Source organism: Dromiciops gliroides, chromosome 1, assembly GCF_019393635.1.
Source record: "Dromiciops gliroides isolate mDroGli1 chromosome 1, mDroGli1.pri, whole genome shotgun sequence".
Classification (NCBI taxonomy): domain Eukaryota; kingdom Metazoa; phylum Chordata; class Mammalia; order Microbiotheria; family Microbiotheriidae; genus Dromiciops; species Dromiciops gliroides.
The window spans coordinates 750,608,095-750,624,459 of record NC_057861.1 but is presented as its reverse complement, the minus strand read 5'-3'; the positions used below and the strand labels follow the sequence as shown (position 1 = coordinate 750,624,459).

General features: G+C 41.2%; 1 protein-coding gene across 10 annotated transcripts in view; it reads right to left on the bottom strand.

Annotated features, from left to right (window-relative positions):
- The window catches only part of ERC2 (ELKS/RAB6-interacting/CAST family member 2), a 1,007,143-nt gene that overhangs the window by 545,633 nt on the left and 445,145 nt on the right, over window positions 1-16,365 (bottom strand). For 7 of the 10 annotated variants that reach the window (XM_043976684.1, XM_043976674.1, XM_043976678.1 and 4 more), the window contains one exon: window positions 14,060-14,071. The exons of the other annotated variants lie outside the window; for them this stretch is intronic. In XM_043976684.1, the coding sequence (XP_043832619.1) occupies window positions 14,060-14,071 (12 nt within the window). The remainder of the gene's footprint in view (window positions 1-14,059; window positions 14,072-16,365) is intronic. 10 annotated transcript variants of the gene reach the window in all.

The window sequence follows — 16,365 nt, the reverse complement described above, 5'->3', positions numbered from 1 at the left end:
GTAAGTATAATAGGTGGCATTTGATCTGAAGTCTTTGGACTCCATAACAGGTGCCCTTTCTATTGTACCACATTTCTGAACATTTTTTTCCTTCTTTTAATCCATCATTACATAGAATGGTTCTATGGGAGGTGGAAGAAGGGGAGACATTATGGAAAATACAAGTTATTTAAAAGCCAAAGATATAGTTACACTTTTAAGAGAAAGGTAAACATGTCAACATCACCATTGCCCATGAAATGGAATGGTAAAACTACACAGAAGATTTTATGTAACATCACTGTTAGAAAATAAAATCAGCTTGCTTATATGAGAAGGAAGAGGAGGACAAGTAGGAGGTAGGAAAGGAGTAAAAAGAGAAGGTGGAGATAGAAAAAAAAAAGGTGAGGAGAAGGAGGAGGAGGTCGGTGTAATGATGATGATTCTACAGTCCTGAGAACTATAGAACTGATATTAATCCATCTACAATTCTCCTGTCAAAAACGATCCTATGAACAAAAGGTCAATGGAAGTTCTCTAACGCAGCCACCATTTGAAATGGGCTTGGTTGTTTTTGTTGTGGCTCTGTGTAAGGCTTTTTTGGGGAACTCTCTCTCCTCCTCCTCCTCCCTTCTAGGACCACCAGACAGCCTCCAAGGCTTCTATTTCCTTACTACCCAATATCTACTCAACAGTTTAGAGAGTATAAGATTATGGCATTGAGAAATCTACTCTCAACAAACACAAAAGAGGGGAAGCTGGACCCACAAAAGGCAACCAAGAAAATATCAATGACCATTCTATCATATGTCAAAATTTCTGCCTTTACTCATTTTCAATAAAATAAACTGCACATGGACCAATGGGATAACAGCCTTCCTGGGGATATTCCTCAGATACAAGTGACATTGCACAATAGACCACGACTTCATGGTCACACAACTGATTGCAGGTCCTGACTATTTAAAAGTATCTGATTGGAGAGATGGCACATTGGCCTCAGAAGACTTCTCTTCCCATCAAGTGGCTCTTCTGGATGCGTCCAAACCATGAATCATGATTGAAATGTTAAAAATAACTTTGTTTTACAACCTTATAACTATATTATTAATATCAAGAGGAGAGAAAAGGGTGAGATGTGCTTTCCAAATTCTAACTCTCATGGATTATCTCCAATCCGGAGTCCAAATGATGAAAGATTCTCTGTAGTCAGCTATGACCCACCAGATGCTCCTCATTGTGGATAACATCTTGCTGGTTGCATCAGGTCCTGGAACACTTCAGAAACTCTTAAATGGAGCCATAATCATGCAAAAGTGTTTGGCCTGATAAGTCACATGGGGAAAAACAAGGGATGAGAAATGCCTATGAGCCAAGGCATATTGTGCAATTGGATGGACAATCTGTAGTGCTTGCCCATCTATCTGTATGTAAAGAGATCCACAGATGCATAGGAAGATATCTTCATTAGCCACTGATCTTGGACAATGTTTATTATCTTCTGAATAGAATAATATTGCCTTCTGTCAAATTATTATAACATAGCCCCAATCTTCTGGATGGGGAGACTTTCTCCAGTGATGCAGATAGCCATTCACTCACATCTGCATCAATCTTGTCCATGCTCTCCAACAAATTCTCCATATAATCTACCCATCTGGATTAGCTTCTGACATTGTGTGTCCCTCAGTGCAGCGTGGCACCTGTCCATCAAAGTTCTCTCTCACTCTCACCACAAGACCAAGCCACCTACTTTTCAGACATGATTCTTTCTCATGACATTGTTTACATAACTTCTCTTGGGCAATTTGTGGTAGTTTCAGGTGATTCATGTCTATCATGTGTCTCTTGACTGGGCTTTTGACCTTCCATTTTAATTCCCCAGATATAAATATTTCACCTGCTATATTAATACAATATCACTAGAAGATTCTCACTGTTTAGAAAAAAGATGGGGGGCAGCTAGGTGGTGGATAAAGCACCAGCCCTGGATTCAGGAGGACCTGAGTTCAAATCCGGCCTCAGACACTTGACACGTATTAGCTCTGTGACCCTGGGCAAGTCACTTAACCCTCATTGCCTAGCCAAAAAAAAAAAAAAAAAAAAAAAAAGATGGGCCTTTGCCTTGGACACTGTGGAGCCAAAGGCTACATTAGTTATCTCATATGGAGATTGCTTTAAAAACACAAAACAAAAACCTATATCTTTTCTGAAGAAATGATCTAGTCAAACAATCCCCACCTTCTCCTGATGTTAGTTTTATGAATCCATATAATACTTTTTCATTTATCTTTATTGAAGTTCATCATCTAAGAGTCAACCCATCATTCTAAACCTTTGGGATCATTTTGTATCCATACTAAGTCATCCAACAGGTTATCTAATCTTCCGAGCTTTGTCTTATCTGCAATTTTGCTATTCATGTCATCTATGTCCTTGTCATATATAGTGATAAAAAAATATCAACTAGCACATGGCCAAGAACTAATCCCTGGGACACCACTCTAGTAGAAGCTTCCAATCAAATTGAAAACTGAACCATTCATGAATAGCTATATTTTTAGATGAAGTATTCAAAGAGTCTAAAATCAGCCTATTTAGCACTACTGTCTAAGCTAAATCTCTTCATCTTTTCCACAAAAATAGTGTAACCTATTATTTAAAACACAGTCAAAAGATCCAGCCACTGCCTGCCAGTTACCCAGTCAGCATCTTCTCACCAGCACTGGCCTCTCTCTCTCTCTCTCTTGATGGAGCATCACTTGGATACTGAAGGAGTCTCTCACCACTAACTATTATAACGATTTTCTCCATGGCTATTATCTGTGAACAGCATGTCCCACTGTCCTTGGAATCATCAAACTGACATCTTACAAAACAACCGGAGGCTACAGAGTTAAATTTAAAATTCTCTTCCCTGTCACCTCACATGTCCCAGTGAGGTCCACATAACTAACACCCATGCCCAAAATACTCTATGATCCCTCTGCACTGGCCTGTTTGCTGCTTCTTGCCCAGGTCTCCTCATCTTCTATCTCATCCGCACTGGCTCTACCCAGCACCTGGAATCTCCCTCTTCACCTCCACCTCTTCATTTGATCTGGCTTTCCTCAAGACTCAGCTGAGGTACCCATTTCTGAAGGAGGCCTGTCCCAGCCACACCTCCACCCCAAGGGCCTTTTCTTGTAAGGCTATTGTTATGTACTCTACAAGTAGCTCATCAGTAACAAATTCTTTACATGTAGACTCCTACAACAGAAGAGTTCCCTAAAGGTAGATCTTGTGTTTTTCCCCTTTTCTGTATCTCCAGTGTTTAGGACACTTAGCAGTTTCTGGCATACAATAGAGGTTTAATGGATGCTTGCTGACTTGACTGACATACAGTAAGCACTTAATAAAACTTGCTTGTTTGATTACAAGATAATTGGGGTGAGGAAATTCTATCAGCATGTGAAATATTATGTTTCCCAGATGGGCATACAGGAGGAATCACGAAGTCACAGTAATTACTAGCACTTATACCAAGCTTCATACTTGGCAAAGCTCTTCATGAAGATGGTTTCATTGGAGTCTCCCAATAGCCATGGAAGACAGGTTTAATAATCCACATTTAAAGGGGAGGAGACTGAGACATTATATGACTTGTTCCTAGAACAACTGGTAAGTGCCAAATATAGAAGCCACTCCATGGAATCTTGGTCCAGTGCCCTGTCCACTCTCATATTCCTCATCCATATTATGTGTGCCACTATTCAAAGGGAAGAGAAGCAAACAGACCTTTATTAATCACCTACTACATGGCAGCCATGGGACTGAATGCTTTACAAATACATGATCATACTTGGTCCTCCCAACAACCCTGGCAGGTGGGTGGTATTCTGTTCTCCATTTTAAAGTTAGTAAAAGCCCTAGAGGATGAAGAGGACCTCCAGGTGAGCACTCACTATACCACAGTTCTTTCAGCTGCCTGACCTAAAAGTTGAGAGGCATTCCATTGAACTGATAATGAAACACTCCTCCCTCCTCATGGAAGAGGTGAGGGGCTATCAGGAAAGAATACTGGATTCACTGTCAAGAGACATCACTGTCATGTACAACCTATATCAGATTGCCCATCATATCAGTGAGGGGCGAGAGGATGGAGGGAGGGAGAACAAATCGAAACTGAAAATCTTATTTAAAATGAATGTTAAACTATCTTTACATGTAATCAGAAAAAATAAAATACTATTTACAAAAAAAAAAAGAGAGAGAGAGAGAGAGATAATCACTGTCTTGGATGAATTTGCTTAAATGTTTTGCAGTTTTTTTCCATAAAGGAAGGTTCAACCTGGAGCAGGAAGGGTTCCCCAAAAAATGATTCTCAGTGCTTTTTATATGTGCACACTCACTTCTCTCTCTCTCTCTCTCTCTCTCTCTCCCCCTCCCTCCCTCTCCCTCCCTCCCTCTCCCTCTCTCCCTTTCCCTCTCCATCTCTTCCTTTCCCTCTCCCTCTCCCTCCCTCCCCCCTCTCCCTCTCTCCCTCTCCAATTCCTAACATACCTAATTGTTCCTCTACCTTTTTAATGCAGTTATCCCACCTTCTTCCTACCTAGTTTTCATCATCAGTAGACAAGGCCTTTAAGCATAGACAAACATCTCACACCGTATACCAAGAAAAGGTCAAAATGGGTACATTATTTAGACATAAAGGGTAACATCATAAGCAAATTAGGAGAGCAAGGAATACTTTACTTATCATATCTATGGAGAAGGGAAGAATTTATGACCAAACGAGAGATAGAGAACATTGTGACATGCAAAAATGGATAATTTTGATTACATTAAATTAAAAAAGTTTTGCACAAGCAAAACCAATGCATCCAAGATTAGAAAGAAAGCAGAAATCTGGGAAACAATTTCACAGCCAGTGTTTCTGATAAAGGCCTCATTTCTTAAATATATAGAGAACAGAATCAAATTTTTAAGAATACAAGACATTCCCCAATTGAGAAATGGTCAAAGGATTATGAATGGGCAGTTCTCAGATGAAAAAAATTGAAGTTATCTATAGTCATATAAAAAATTCTCAAGTGAAATCTACTGTATACAAAATAACAATAATATTGGATGATTTGCTACTAATGACTTAGCAGGTCTCAGCAGTTCTGTGATCCCAGACAACTCTGAAGGACTTATGAAAAAAATGCATTTCATCTACAGAAAAAGAACTGATGGTATCTGAATATAGATGCAAGAATATTTTGTTGTTGTTGTTGTTATTTCTATTTCTAAAGTTTTTTTGTCTGATATATTTTGCATGACTGCACTATGTTAAATTGCTTGAGTTCTTAAGAGGGGTAGGGAGGGAGGAAGAAAAAATTTGGAACACAAAGTTATAAAAATTGATGTTACAATTTGTTTTTACATATTAGGTGGGGAAATTTTTCCATAAATAAATTAATTAGAAAAAATCCTCTGTCACTATTGCTTAAACAACTCTGAGGTACCATCTCACACCCGTAAGATTAGCTAATATGACAGAAAAAGAAAATGATAAATGTTGGAGAAGATGTGGGAAAATTGGAACACTAATGCATTGCTGCTGGAGTTGTGAACCGATCCAGACATTCTGAAGAGCAATTTGGAACTATGCCCAAAACTGCGGATACCCTTTGATCCAGCAATACCAGCACTAGGTCTATATCCCAAAGAGATCATTAAAAAAGGGGAAAGGACCTACAGATATAAAACTATTTATAGCAGCTCTTTTTGTGGTGGCAAAGAATTAGAAATTGAGGGGATGTACATCAATTGTGGAATAGCTGAACAAGTTGTGGTATATAAATGTAATGGAATGCTATTGTGCTATAAGAAATGATGAGCAGGCAGATTTCAGAAAAACCTGGAAGTATCTATATGAACTGATACTGAGGGAAGTGAGCAGAACCAGGAGAACATTTTACGCAGTAACAGCAACATTGTGTGATGACCAACTATGATAGACTTGGCTCTCTTCAGCAATACAATGATCCAAGGCAATTCCAAAAAACTCATGATGGAAAATGCTCTCCACATCCAGAGGAAGAACTGATGGAGTCTGAATGCAGATCAAAGCATACTTTTTTCACTTTTTTTTCTTGTGGTTTTTCCCTTTTGTTCTGATTCTTCTTTCACAATATGACTAATGGGGAAATTTGTTTAACATGATTGTACATAGGTAACCTATATCATATTGCTTGGAGATGGAGGAGGGGATAGAGGGAGGGAAGAACAATTTGGAACTCAAAATCTAATAAAAATGAATGTTGAAAACTATCTTTACGTGTAATTGGAAAAAAATAAAATACCATTCAGAAGGAAAAGAAGATTTGACCTTTGCATTTAAAGTACTAATGTTAAAAATCTCTATCCTTAGAATACTCTATGCCTAGAATTCCCATCACAAGGGCTTCCCATTCCCACCAAGCTCATGTTTAAAATCCTTTGTTTGGCATCTGAAGATCTTCATAACCTGTCCCTGCCCTGCCCTTTCGAATTGTTCTGAACTCAAGTTTCTTTCAACAATTTTCTATTCCATCCACACTGGTGTTCCTCAAGTTCCTTGAACAATATCCCCCAATCCCTCCTCTTTTCACCTCCTTACTGGCTCTTCCCCGAATCTGGGATGCTCTCCCTCATCACTTTTGCTCCTCAGTTCTTGCTTCCTTTAGGCTCAGCTCAAATTTTATGTCATGGAGGAAGCCTTTCCCCATCTCCCCAGCTTCTAATGCCTTCACCTCTCAGACTGCATTTCCTGTGTAGAGATCTTGTATCTTCCTACTTCTTTATACATTGTCCCTCACAATAGAATGTAATGTAATGCTGAGGCTAAAAGTGTGAGTTCTCACTGTCTTTGCCTATCTTTCTATTTGTAATGCTTAGAACTGTGCCTGGCAAAAAGCAAATGCTTAACAAATTCTGGTTGACTGCTGGCTGAATGAATGAAAGAAAGAAAGAAAGAATGAATGAATGAATGAATGAATGAAAGAAAGAATGGAGAATCCTCAACAACTCACCAATATTCAGTGTGGAAATTTCTAGCAACTTAATATACTAAGGAAGAAAGTGTGTGACATTATTCAGAGGCAAGTGGCCACAATACGAACCAGCCTTGTTGGTAATGAAGTGACAGAATTCACATTTCATAAGAAAGCCACAGAGGTGAAAGGAAACAAGATCCTATTTTTCTGGAAGGTGATTTATAATCATGCTGAGAAAGGTATTTTTAAAAGGATTCCATGCATGATGCAAAGAAATGTCCAAGGTGCCTTCTCAAAGAACTGGCCATTCACTGATATTTATTCATAATACATATTTCTGAGCCTGTGATTTTCTCAGTGTGGGGGATGGGCAAAGTGGAAATGTCCTCTTATGCTGATGGGCAACTCCTTGGTAATTCAGAATCCCAACTCTGTTGCCTGGGGCACAAAAAGATCAAATCTCCTGCCATTGTATATAGGAACCAAGTCTTCCTGACACCCAAGACTGGCTCCCTGTCCACTATGTTACACTGCCTCTCAGAAAATTATGCAGATCAGAAAAGGAAAAGGAATAACCAAGATTGTAACAATAATATTATAATAATAATATCTTATATTTACATAACATTTTCTATTCCACAGCTTCCCTACATTCTCTTAGGTGATCCTGACAACCACCATATGAGGTAGACATTGCTATTATGTCATTTTACAGATGAGAAAAAAAGGCTCAGAGCTGTCAAGGACTTGCCCAGTGTCGCAGGGTAGGAGAGGCTGACAGGAGAGATGAGCAGAAACAATTGGCTGCCATCTGGAGAACTCACACTTTCAGGCTCAGCATCATGGGTGGCATTTTTCTCCTGAAGGTATTATGCAATGATTGTTAAGAGATCAGCCCTTAGGAACTGGGAAGTCCAGGGAGAAGCGAGAAGGATGTTCGAGGTCATTCAATCTCATGCTTCGTTTTAGGAAACAAGCCCTGAGAGAAGTGATTTCCCTAAGGTCACATTTGTGCTAAATGGTAGCCATAGATGGTAACTGCAGTCCCATGAGCAGAGATCTTTCCACTGCACTGGCTCCCTCCACGTGGTTACTTTTTACAGAAAACCACACCCCTAACACATCCCCCTAAACCCTATCAAGTGAATTGAATTGAGGGAAATGGGTGGAACTGTTCCCTCTCTTCTCTCCACCTTTTCTATCATTCACAAGCACTTAGAACATCTGGCCAAGGAGGGGGTAGATGAGCTGCCCGCCCTGGAGCTGTTGCTAATGTAACTTGGAACATCCCAGAGTAAAAAGGCAAAAGTGAAATCCTAGTTAGAGACCACAGTTTGGGTCCGAAGGGCCTTTGGAGGCTAGTCCAAGCCCTTCATTTTGCTGATGAGCAAACCCAGAGCCAGCCAGAGGGAGAAAGCCACTTGTCTGAGGTCACCCAAGTACTAAATGGCACCAGCAAGGTGGGTGGTCAAGCCCTGGGGTTCCAAGTTCAACACTCTTTCTCCTGCATGACATTACCTCCCTCTCCTAAAGGGTGTGGTGGGAGGGCAAGAGGAGGGGGGGTAAAGAAGAAAAAGAGAGGGAAGGAGGGGGGAGGGGGGGAGAGGGAGAGGGAAAGGGAGAGAGAGAGAAAACGAACACAGAGGGAGGGAGGGAAGAAGGGGGGGGAGAGAGAGAGAGAGAGAGAGAGAGAGAGAGAGAGAGAGAGAGAGAGAGAGAGAGAGAACACAGAGAGGGAGAAAGGGAGAGGGAAAGGAAGGAAGAGAGGGAGGGAGAAAGGGAGAGGGAAAGGAAGGAAGAGAGGGACAGAGACAGGGACTGGGGTGAAGGGGGGCAGCCAGGGAATCCTACTGCATTGCTGTTGGACACCAAAGGTGACTTGAGCAATGGCCCTTCCCTGGCTAGTTCCTTTGGGAAGGTCCTGGATGGAAAGAAACAAGCCAGCTGAGCACCAGCTCCCAGCTCCCCTGCAAAAATTCCAATTCTGCTCTAAATATAGACTCAACCCCACTGTGCTGCCTACTCCGTAAATCAGGGGAAACAAGTCTTTCCACCCATAAGAAAATATTTGCACCCACAGCAAAATCAGCAAATTTTTGGCTTTCCCCCAGTTGGGCTTCACTATAAACTTTTCTGACATTTCACCAAAAACAGCAGCAGCTGTTAAGAAGCAATTTTTAAGAGGGAAATGCTTCTCTGACCTGCTGACAACTTCCTTCACCCATATGTGAGATATATATGTATATATAATTTTGTTATATGTGATTATATATTTTATTTAAGTACATATAATACATAGTATGCACTCACAAGTAATATATGTACATGCATAATTATATGTGTATATAACTTATAGTATATGGAACTGTGTATTATACACATCATATAACATGTGTACATAAAGATTTAATGTGTTGTGTGTGTCTGTATGAACACAGACATGCATGTGTGCACATATTAACCCTGAGCCCAACACAGCAAGGCAAAGCAATTTAGGGTCATGATCCGCTATGTTCACTATCTACCTCTGACATGCCCTAGCTTATCATCTTGCAAGTCAATTCACTTTTCAAGGTCCCATGCAACTTTCCAATATTGTAAATTACAGAAGAGGTGTCCATTTGTATTGGTGAAAGGAGTTTCCACCCTGGGATTTCCTTACAATGTTGAATTCAAAACACACATATCCACAAAAATTACATGCACATACAATCATATACTCACACCTACCATCTCACACACAACCATAATGGTGTATATGCAAAGTGATGACAAGACAGCTGGATTTAAACTGAACGTTATGAAATTATATTGTGAAATTATACTGACCTAGCTAAGTTCAAAGAAGAAGGGAGAAGCCTCCTTCCTCCTTCCTTTCCTCCCTCCCTCACTCTCTCTCTCTCAATCCTTTCCACTCCCTCCCATCTGCCCCTCCTTCCCTTCCTCTGCCCTTCCCCCAAGCCCCACCCTCTGCCCTCCCTCTCTAGTTCCCTATCCCTATCTTGTCTCCTTAGCCTTTCCCCTCTCTTCTTCCCTCTCCCTTTTCTTTATCCTCCCTCCCCCTTCTTTACCCCCTCTCTCTCCTCCCCCGCCCCGTCTCTCTCTATCTCTGTCTCTGTCTGTCTGTCTGTCTGTCTCTCTCTCTCTCCTTCCATGTGCAACAACACAGACCATGTCGGACCTGTTTGATGCCTTGTCTAGTTTTGCTGAATTGTTTTTTCCTCTATTTGTTTTCAATTTTTTTCTTATCAGATATGGGTTTCTGAGAGAAGCAGAGAGGGATGCACTGGGACGTGCAAATAATATGAAACCAAAAAGATAGCAATAACATTTATTTTACATATGCACATGTGTGTACTATACATGTGTGTGCAAGTATATGTGTGTGTGTGTATATATATATATATATATATACGTATGTAAATGACTAGATGAACCCTATGGTACCTTCCTCCTTCAAGTTCTCTGATCCTGGTTGTTCTCCTACATCTCATTTTTTTTTGGCATTTCCCCATATCTTGCTACAGAACCAGGGGGTCCCCAAACCTTCCTTGCTCTTTTCTTAACAGACAGCCCCAGCAGCTGCCCATCTAGCAGGACCCTGAGGGCCGCTGGCCCATTTTTTCTTCATGATTCTTGCAGAGATGGAGAATCAGGCCAGGGAAAAGAAGTGGTCCCGGCCGAGCTGAGCAGGACGGAGCAGACCAGGAAACCCTGAGCGTGGGACGTTCAGGGCTCTCTTCAGGCGTGGACCTCCGTGAGGACTGACTTCATCTTTTATCAGAGGGGCTGTGAGCACACTCTTTGGCTTGGGGATAACCTAACAGAGTTTATTTGGGTTAAAAAGAGAGAGAAGGAAGGTTTTTGAAGTCACTCTCTAAGAGGGTGTTAATGTGTGTTGCCAGGCATCGCTTTCAACAAAGGCAGGTTTGCACATGAAGGAGGCATGTGGCCCTCCATATATAGCCCCTCCCTGAAATATGGACTACACATGTGCAAAGAGCCACGCGGGAGGGGGGGGGCAGGGGAGGGGGGGCGGCTGGAGGCAGCTCTCCCAGGATCCAGTCTTATTGCTAATTACCACATGCAATTGCCTAGATCAGCACCGCCCCACCAGGCCCTTGGTGGCCATGACCCAGATGTCCCTGCACTCCACTCACTTCTGTGGAGGGTCCTGAGGATGTGGAGATGGGCCCTCCAAAAGGGCAGATGACCTCAGGCACTGACCACCTTGGCTTTCATCTGACTTTTCTGTTATAAAAGCAATTTGGCAAAGGCAAGGGAGGAGAAGAGAGGAAGGAAACATGAAACAGATGGAAAAGACAGCGTGTGCAACCTGACACAACCGCTTAGGTTGTTTTCTTGTTGTTGTGAACTAAGTATATAAGGATGGTTAAAAATGCAAGCAGGGGTGGCCACAGGTTTCTCTAAAGAAAAGAGACCAACTTGGGCCCAAGCCCTTCCCCCAGCAAGACTTCTGAGTAGTGGGAAGGAAAAAAAAACAGGTCAAAACCAAGCACCCAATTATACAAAAGCCGATTAGAAGTCACATAACAAAAGCACGCTGGCTGGCCATCCAATATTTGCTTAAAATGTTCTATTTTCTTTTTCTTGGTAAATTTGGAGAAGTTTTTAAAAGCAACCTCATCAATCTGAGGGACTGTCAAAGCCCAATGGAGACACAGAAAGCCATTGGCTTCTTTTCCCAAGAAGACAGGCTAACCCTTGCTTACTTGGACGACACATCTCTGTTTGATGTAGGGTCGGCCCATCCCCAAAAGATGTGCCAACGAACCACAGAGATACAGCTGCTAGGGACCGAAGAGGTCAATATGTCCACACCCCTCATTCTGCAGTTGGGGAAACAGAGGCCCAGAGACATCAAGGGACTCCCCTAATGTCAAACAAGGGACAGAATTGAGAATTGAATACCGGTTCTTTGACTAAGTCCCATCTGGTTGAACTGAAGCATACCAGGCACAAATACCATCTCCAGCCAGGTATTACCCTCATTCTAATCTGACCTAGCACTCGGCAAAGTGCCTGACATGCCACAGGCATTTAATAAATGTTTGTTGAACAACTAACTGACCCCACAGACATTCCCATCCTTTGGAAAACCAGGAAATCCATTCACTCTCCCTCAATTCTCCCCTTTGAACAAACTGCCATGCCCAAATAATCTGGTATTCTGTTGGCCCGTACCCAGCGGTCTGAGGTGTGTGAGAGAAAGATGTTCCTGGACTTAGGGAGGGAAGTACCTGGAAGCATAGAAAAGAACTCAGTTCAGCAAAAAGAAGAAAAGGCAAAACAAGAAAGAGAAAAAAAGAGGCAGGCATGGGGAACCAAGCCATCCAAAACCACGAGCAAAGGTTTGGATGGTGTGTGGCTGGAGGGCTGAAGTCAGACCGTCATGAATGTTTTCTTTTTCCCCTCTGTAATTCTCTCTGAGTGTGTCTCTGCCCCCCACAAAGTAGAACAAGATCCTGGTAAAACTCAGCGTGGCCACTGGTCACAGGGACCCTTCTCTGGAGCAGCCTTTGAATGAGCCAGCACTGAAAGGCAAGACAATTTTCTCCTTCCATAACTGTTGGCTTGAAGCTGATCACTCAGTGCCCACTTGGGGAAGGGGACGTCAGGGAAAGGGAGATGCTAACCCATCCCTTTAATAAATGCCTTGAGCCTCAGGGAATGGACAACTTTAGCATAAGGGATGGGAAGGTTTTTTTTATTGGGTTTTGTTTATTTTTGAGAATTATTTTCAGGAGAAATGCCTTCAAGAGCTCCCATCTGTGTGTGCCAGAGAAGGACCAAGCATTCAACAGAATCCTTAAATATTCAGAAACAAATGGTGGCTGGTGAAGGCACCTTCACCAATTTCTGACTGATGAGTCTGGGAAATGGGACAGGGCTTTCTGGAACTTAAAAGTTTTCAAGAAACAACTGACCTAGGCCTATTGGGAAAAGCCTATTCAATCAAAACTGATTAAGTGTTTTGTGAAACACTAGGGACTCAAAGGAAAAAAAAAGCAACCCTTGCTCTCACAGAGCTTACATTCCACACAGGAAACGTATAGGGAAAGAGAGGAAATTCGCAATTACATTAGGTAAGATCACAGAAAAATATTTTATATCTTAGATCTAGTATCGAGCATTTCTTGACCTAAGAACAAAATGTTGAAGTGAGCCTTCTGTCTTTAGAAGTTTAACAATGCGGAGACAGCTAGGTGGTGCAGTGGATAAAGCACCAGCCCTGGATTCAGAAGGACCTGAGTTCAAATTTGACCTCAGACACTTGACACTTACTAGCTGTGTGACCCTGGGCAAGTCACTTAACCCTCATTGTTAAAAACAGAAGTATACCTGGGGCTGATTTTGAAGGACATTCCATGACACAACATACTTTGTGTTGATCGATACAGGGGTTTGTGTGGCTAACAATGAATCCATCTGGAAGGCTGCCTCCATATGCTGCAGCCTTGGTAATTAAAGATTGTCGTATGACTAATAAAAACTAAGCTAAAAAAGTTAAAACCCAAACAACGGCAGGAAATAACATGTGTGTACAATATGTTACCAACACACTGATAATTTTCAAAAGTGACTTTTTAAAAAAGTATTATAAATCTTTCAAAACACTGTGATTTATTAAGCGAAAGGCCTGAGTGGCTCAAGCTATTAAACTGAGCTTTTAAGTCTTGGTGGCACTGCCAAATCTTTTGTTCTTTTGAATTAAATTTAGAAGGCAAGAGTAATTTTCCAGGGCGCCACATTTCAATGTCTCTTACTCAAAACTTGGGGATCCTCCAAAGAAATGTGTTACCTTATCATCTATTATCACAGCTGAGTCACAAAAACAATAACATCATGTAGAAGGGACCGACTGAGGAATGACCCAAAGGTTTGCTCTTCCCTATGGTTCTGCACCCTCCTTTAATGGACCACCCTAGGCACCAGATGGGGGAAACAATGACCAGAAGAAAACATTACAGCAATGAATTAAAAACAAATTTAAGGAACAAGCTGAGCTTAAGAAGGACGAGCATTTAGAAAAAAATAAGATAGCAGAAAGTACTGACCTGGAATTCAAGCTGGTTGCAAGAAGGGAGGAAGCAGCAATTTGGAGAAGCAGCAGAGAGGAAGAAAGGGATGAAGCAGTGAATAAAAGAAAGGGGGGGAAAAAGCATTAGTTTTCAAACGGATAGCCAACAAGGCACTGCTAGGCAAATTCATAAGCAAACAACGAGCATCGATCAATTACTAGTGATGGAGCACCAACTCGGGGCCAGACACTCTGCTAAGCGCCTCTATTTCATCTGTATTGGGTGTTCCCCTGGGAAAGCCAAGAGGTACCTTGCAATTTGGATATCAAGAATTCTCTCCCGGAAGTCAATTTCTGCCTCAGAGGCCCCAGTGTAGCCCCCTCTGATACAAACCAGAGGTGCACTTGAGCCAGCCAACAGCAGAGTTTGGCCAATTCCAGGATGAATATTTATACAGACATTCCCTATCTGTAGGCTCATAAACTTTTATGATTTAATAAATAGAAGTGGAAATCACAAAGGTAGCATATCTCGTTATTAGCTCAGGAGTTACAAAGATATGATTTGAACCAGCAAGGGCTGGACCAATACATATTCTCTCAGTTATTTCTCTTTTCATGCCCCAAAATTAAAAAAGACTGAGCAATCTGGCTACATGGGTTCAATGATCATTATTTTAGGGGTTCCACAAGCTATGTGCTCAGGAATGATCCAAGACAAGGTCAGAGACCTTTTGGGTGAGGAATTACTCTTCCATCCCCAACATCCACCCCATCCTCACATACTCCCTACTACCATTGACCACAAGATACAGTTTTTTTATCTGATTGTGAAAATAAAGTTCACATTTCATCACTGTAAATATTCACATCCTTAATATCTTCCTAGTATACAATATCTAAAATGCATTTCCAATGAGCCAACAAGAATGATAATATAAATATATACATGCACACATTCATAAATACATACATGATTACAAATATATACATCTATATCTATGTATATAATGTCTATATATGCTGTCTATATCATATATACTATCTAACAGATATACACACAGATACACATCCATATACCATCAAGGCATTTTTCCAGTATTATCTTTACCTGTTCTTTAAAAATACAAAAATATAAAACATATGAACAAAACAAACACAAATACAAAAGTACAAAACAAAACAAAATTAACTGGAAAACTGTCTTTCAACTATCTTCTATTGGAAATCTGTTCAATTTTTGTATATTTTTGCTGGGATTTGTATGTATGTGTATTTTGTGTATGTGTATGTAGGTGATTTCTCAGAATGGAATAATCCTCTCTCAATGCAGATTGTCACCTCATCTGTAACATCTGGTCTGAGAAATATGGCCTGGGGCTCTCTGAGGTTAAGTGACTTGCCCAGGGTCATAGAGTTAGCATAACTCATCAATGAAACTTGAACTCAGATCCTTTCTGACCCCAAGGCCATCTCTCTGTTCTCTAAACCAAGCTGCTTCTCTTCTGGGTCAGTCTATTTCATCCAATGGGTCGTCAGTCAAGACTAAGAAACAAGAATGTTATCATATATTTATTCAGGAAGGGAAAAAAAAAAGGTGAATGGTTTATTTAAAGGAAAATAATACCAGGAAATTTCAAATAGTAGCAAGTATTGATGTCCGTCATTAAAATCAAGGCAAGAAGAGAATGTCTGATGATGGGATGGTGGTGTTTGGAGCCCCAAGAGCTGCACTGTTGGTAGAGCTTGAACTGATCCAGCCATTGTAGAGAACAATGTGGAAATATATCCCAAAAGTTACTCAACTGCGCATCTCTTTCGACCCAGCTATATCCTGCCCAGGTCTGTGCTCTGAAGAGATCAAAGAGTACAAAAGGACCTACAAATATACAATATTTATAGCAGCTCTTTTTTATGGTGGAAGGAATTGGAAATTAATGGAATGCCCATCAACTAGGGAATGGCTGAGCAAGTTACAGTATATGATGGAATGAAATATAATGGTGCTATAAGAAATGATGAGCCGGCTGGTCTCAAAGAAATCTGGAGAGACTTGAACAAAGTGAGGTAGGGTAAATTGAGCAGAACTGGGAGAACAATGCATACAACCATATTCTAAAGATAAACAACTGGGAGAGACCCAGGACTTCTAATCAACACAATGACCAATCACAATTCCAGAGCCTCAGTGAGGGAGCATATTGTCCACCTCTAAATGGACTCAGTGAGCAGACTGAGGCATGTCGCTTTGGACATGGCTAATGCAGGAATGTATCTTGTTTGACTATATGCTTTTTCAGTGGAGGGAAGAGGGAGAAAATTTAGAGCTGAAAATAAGATAAA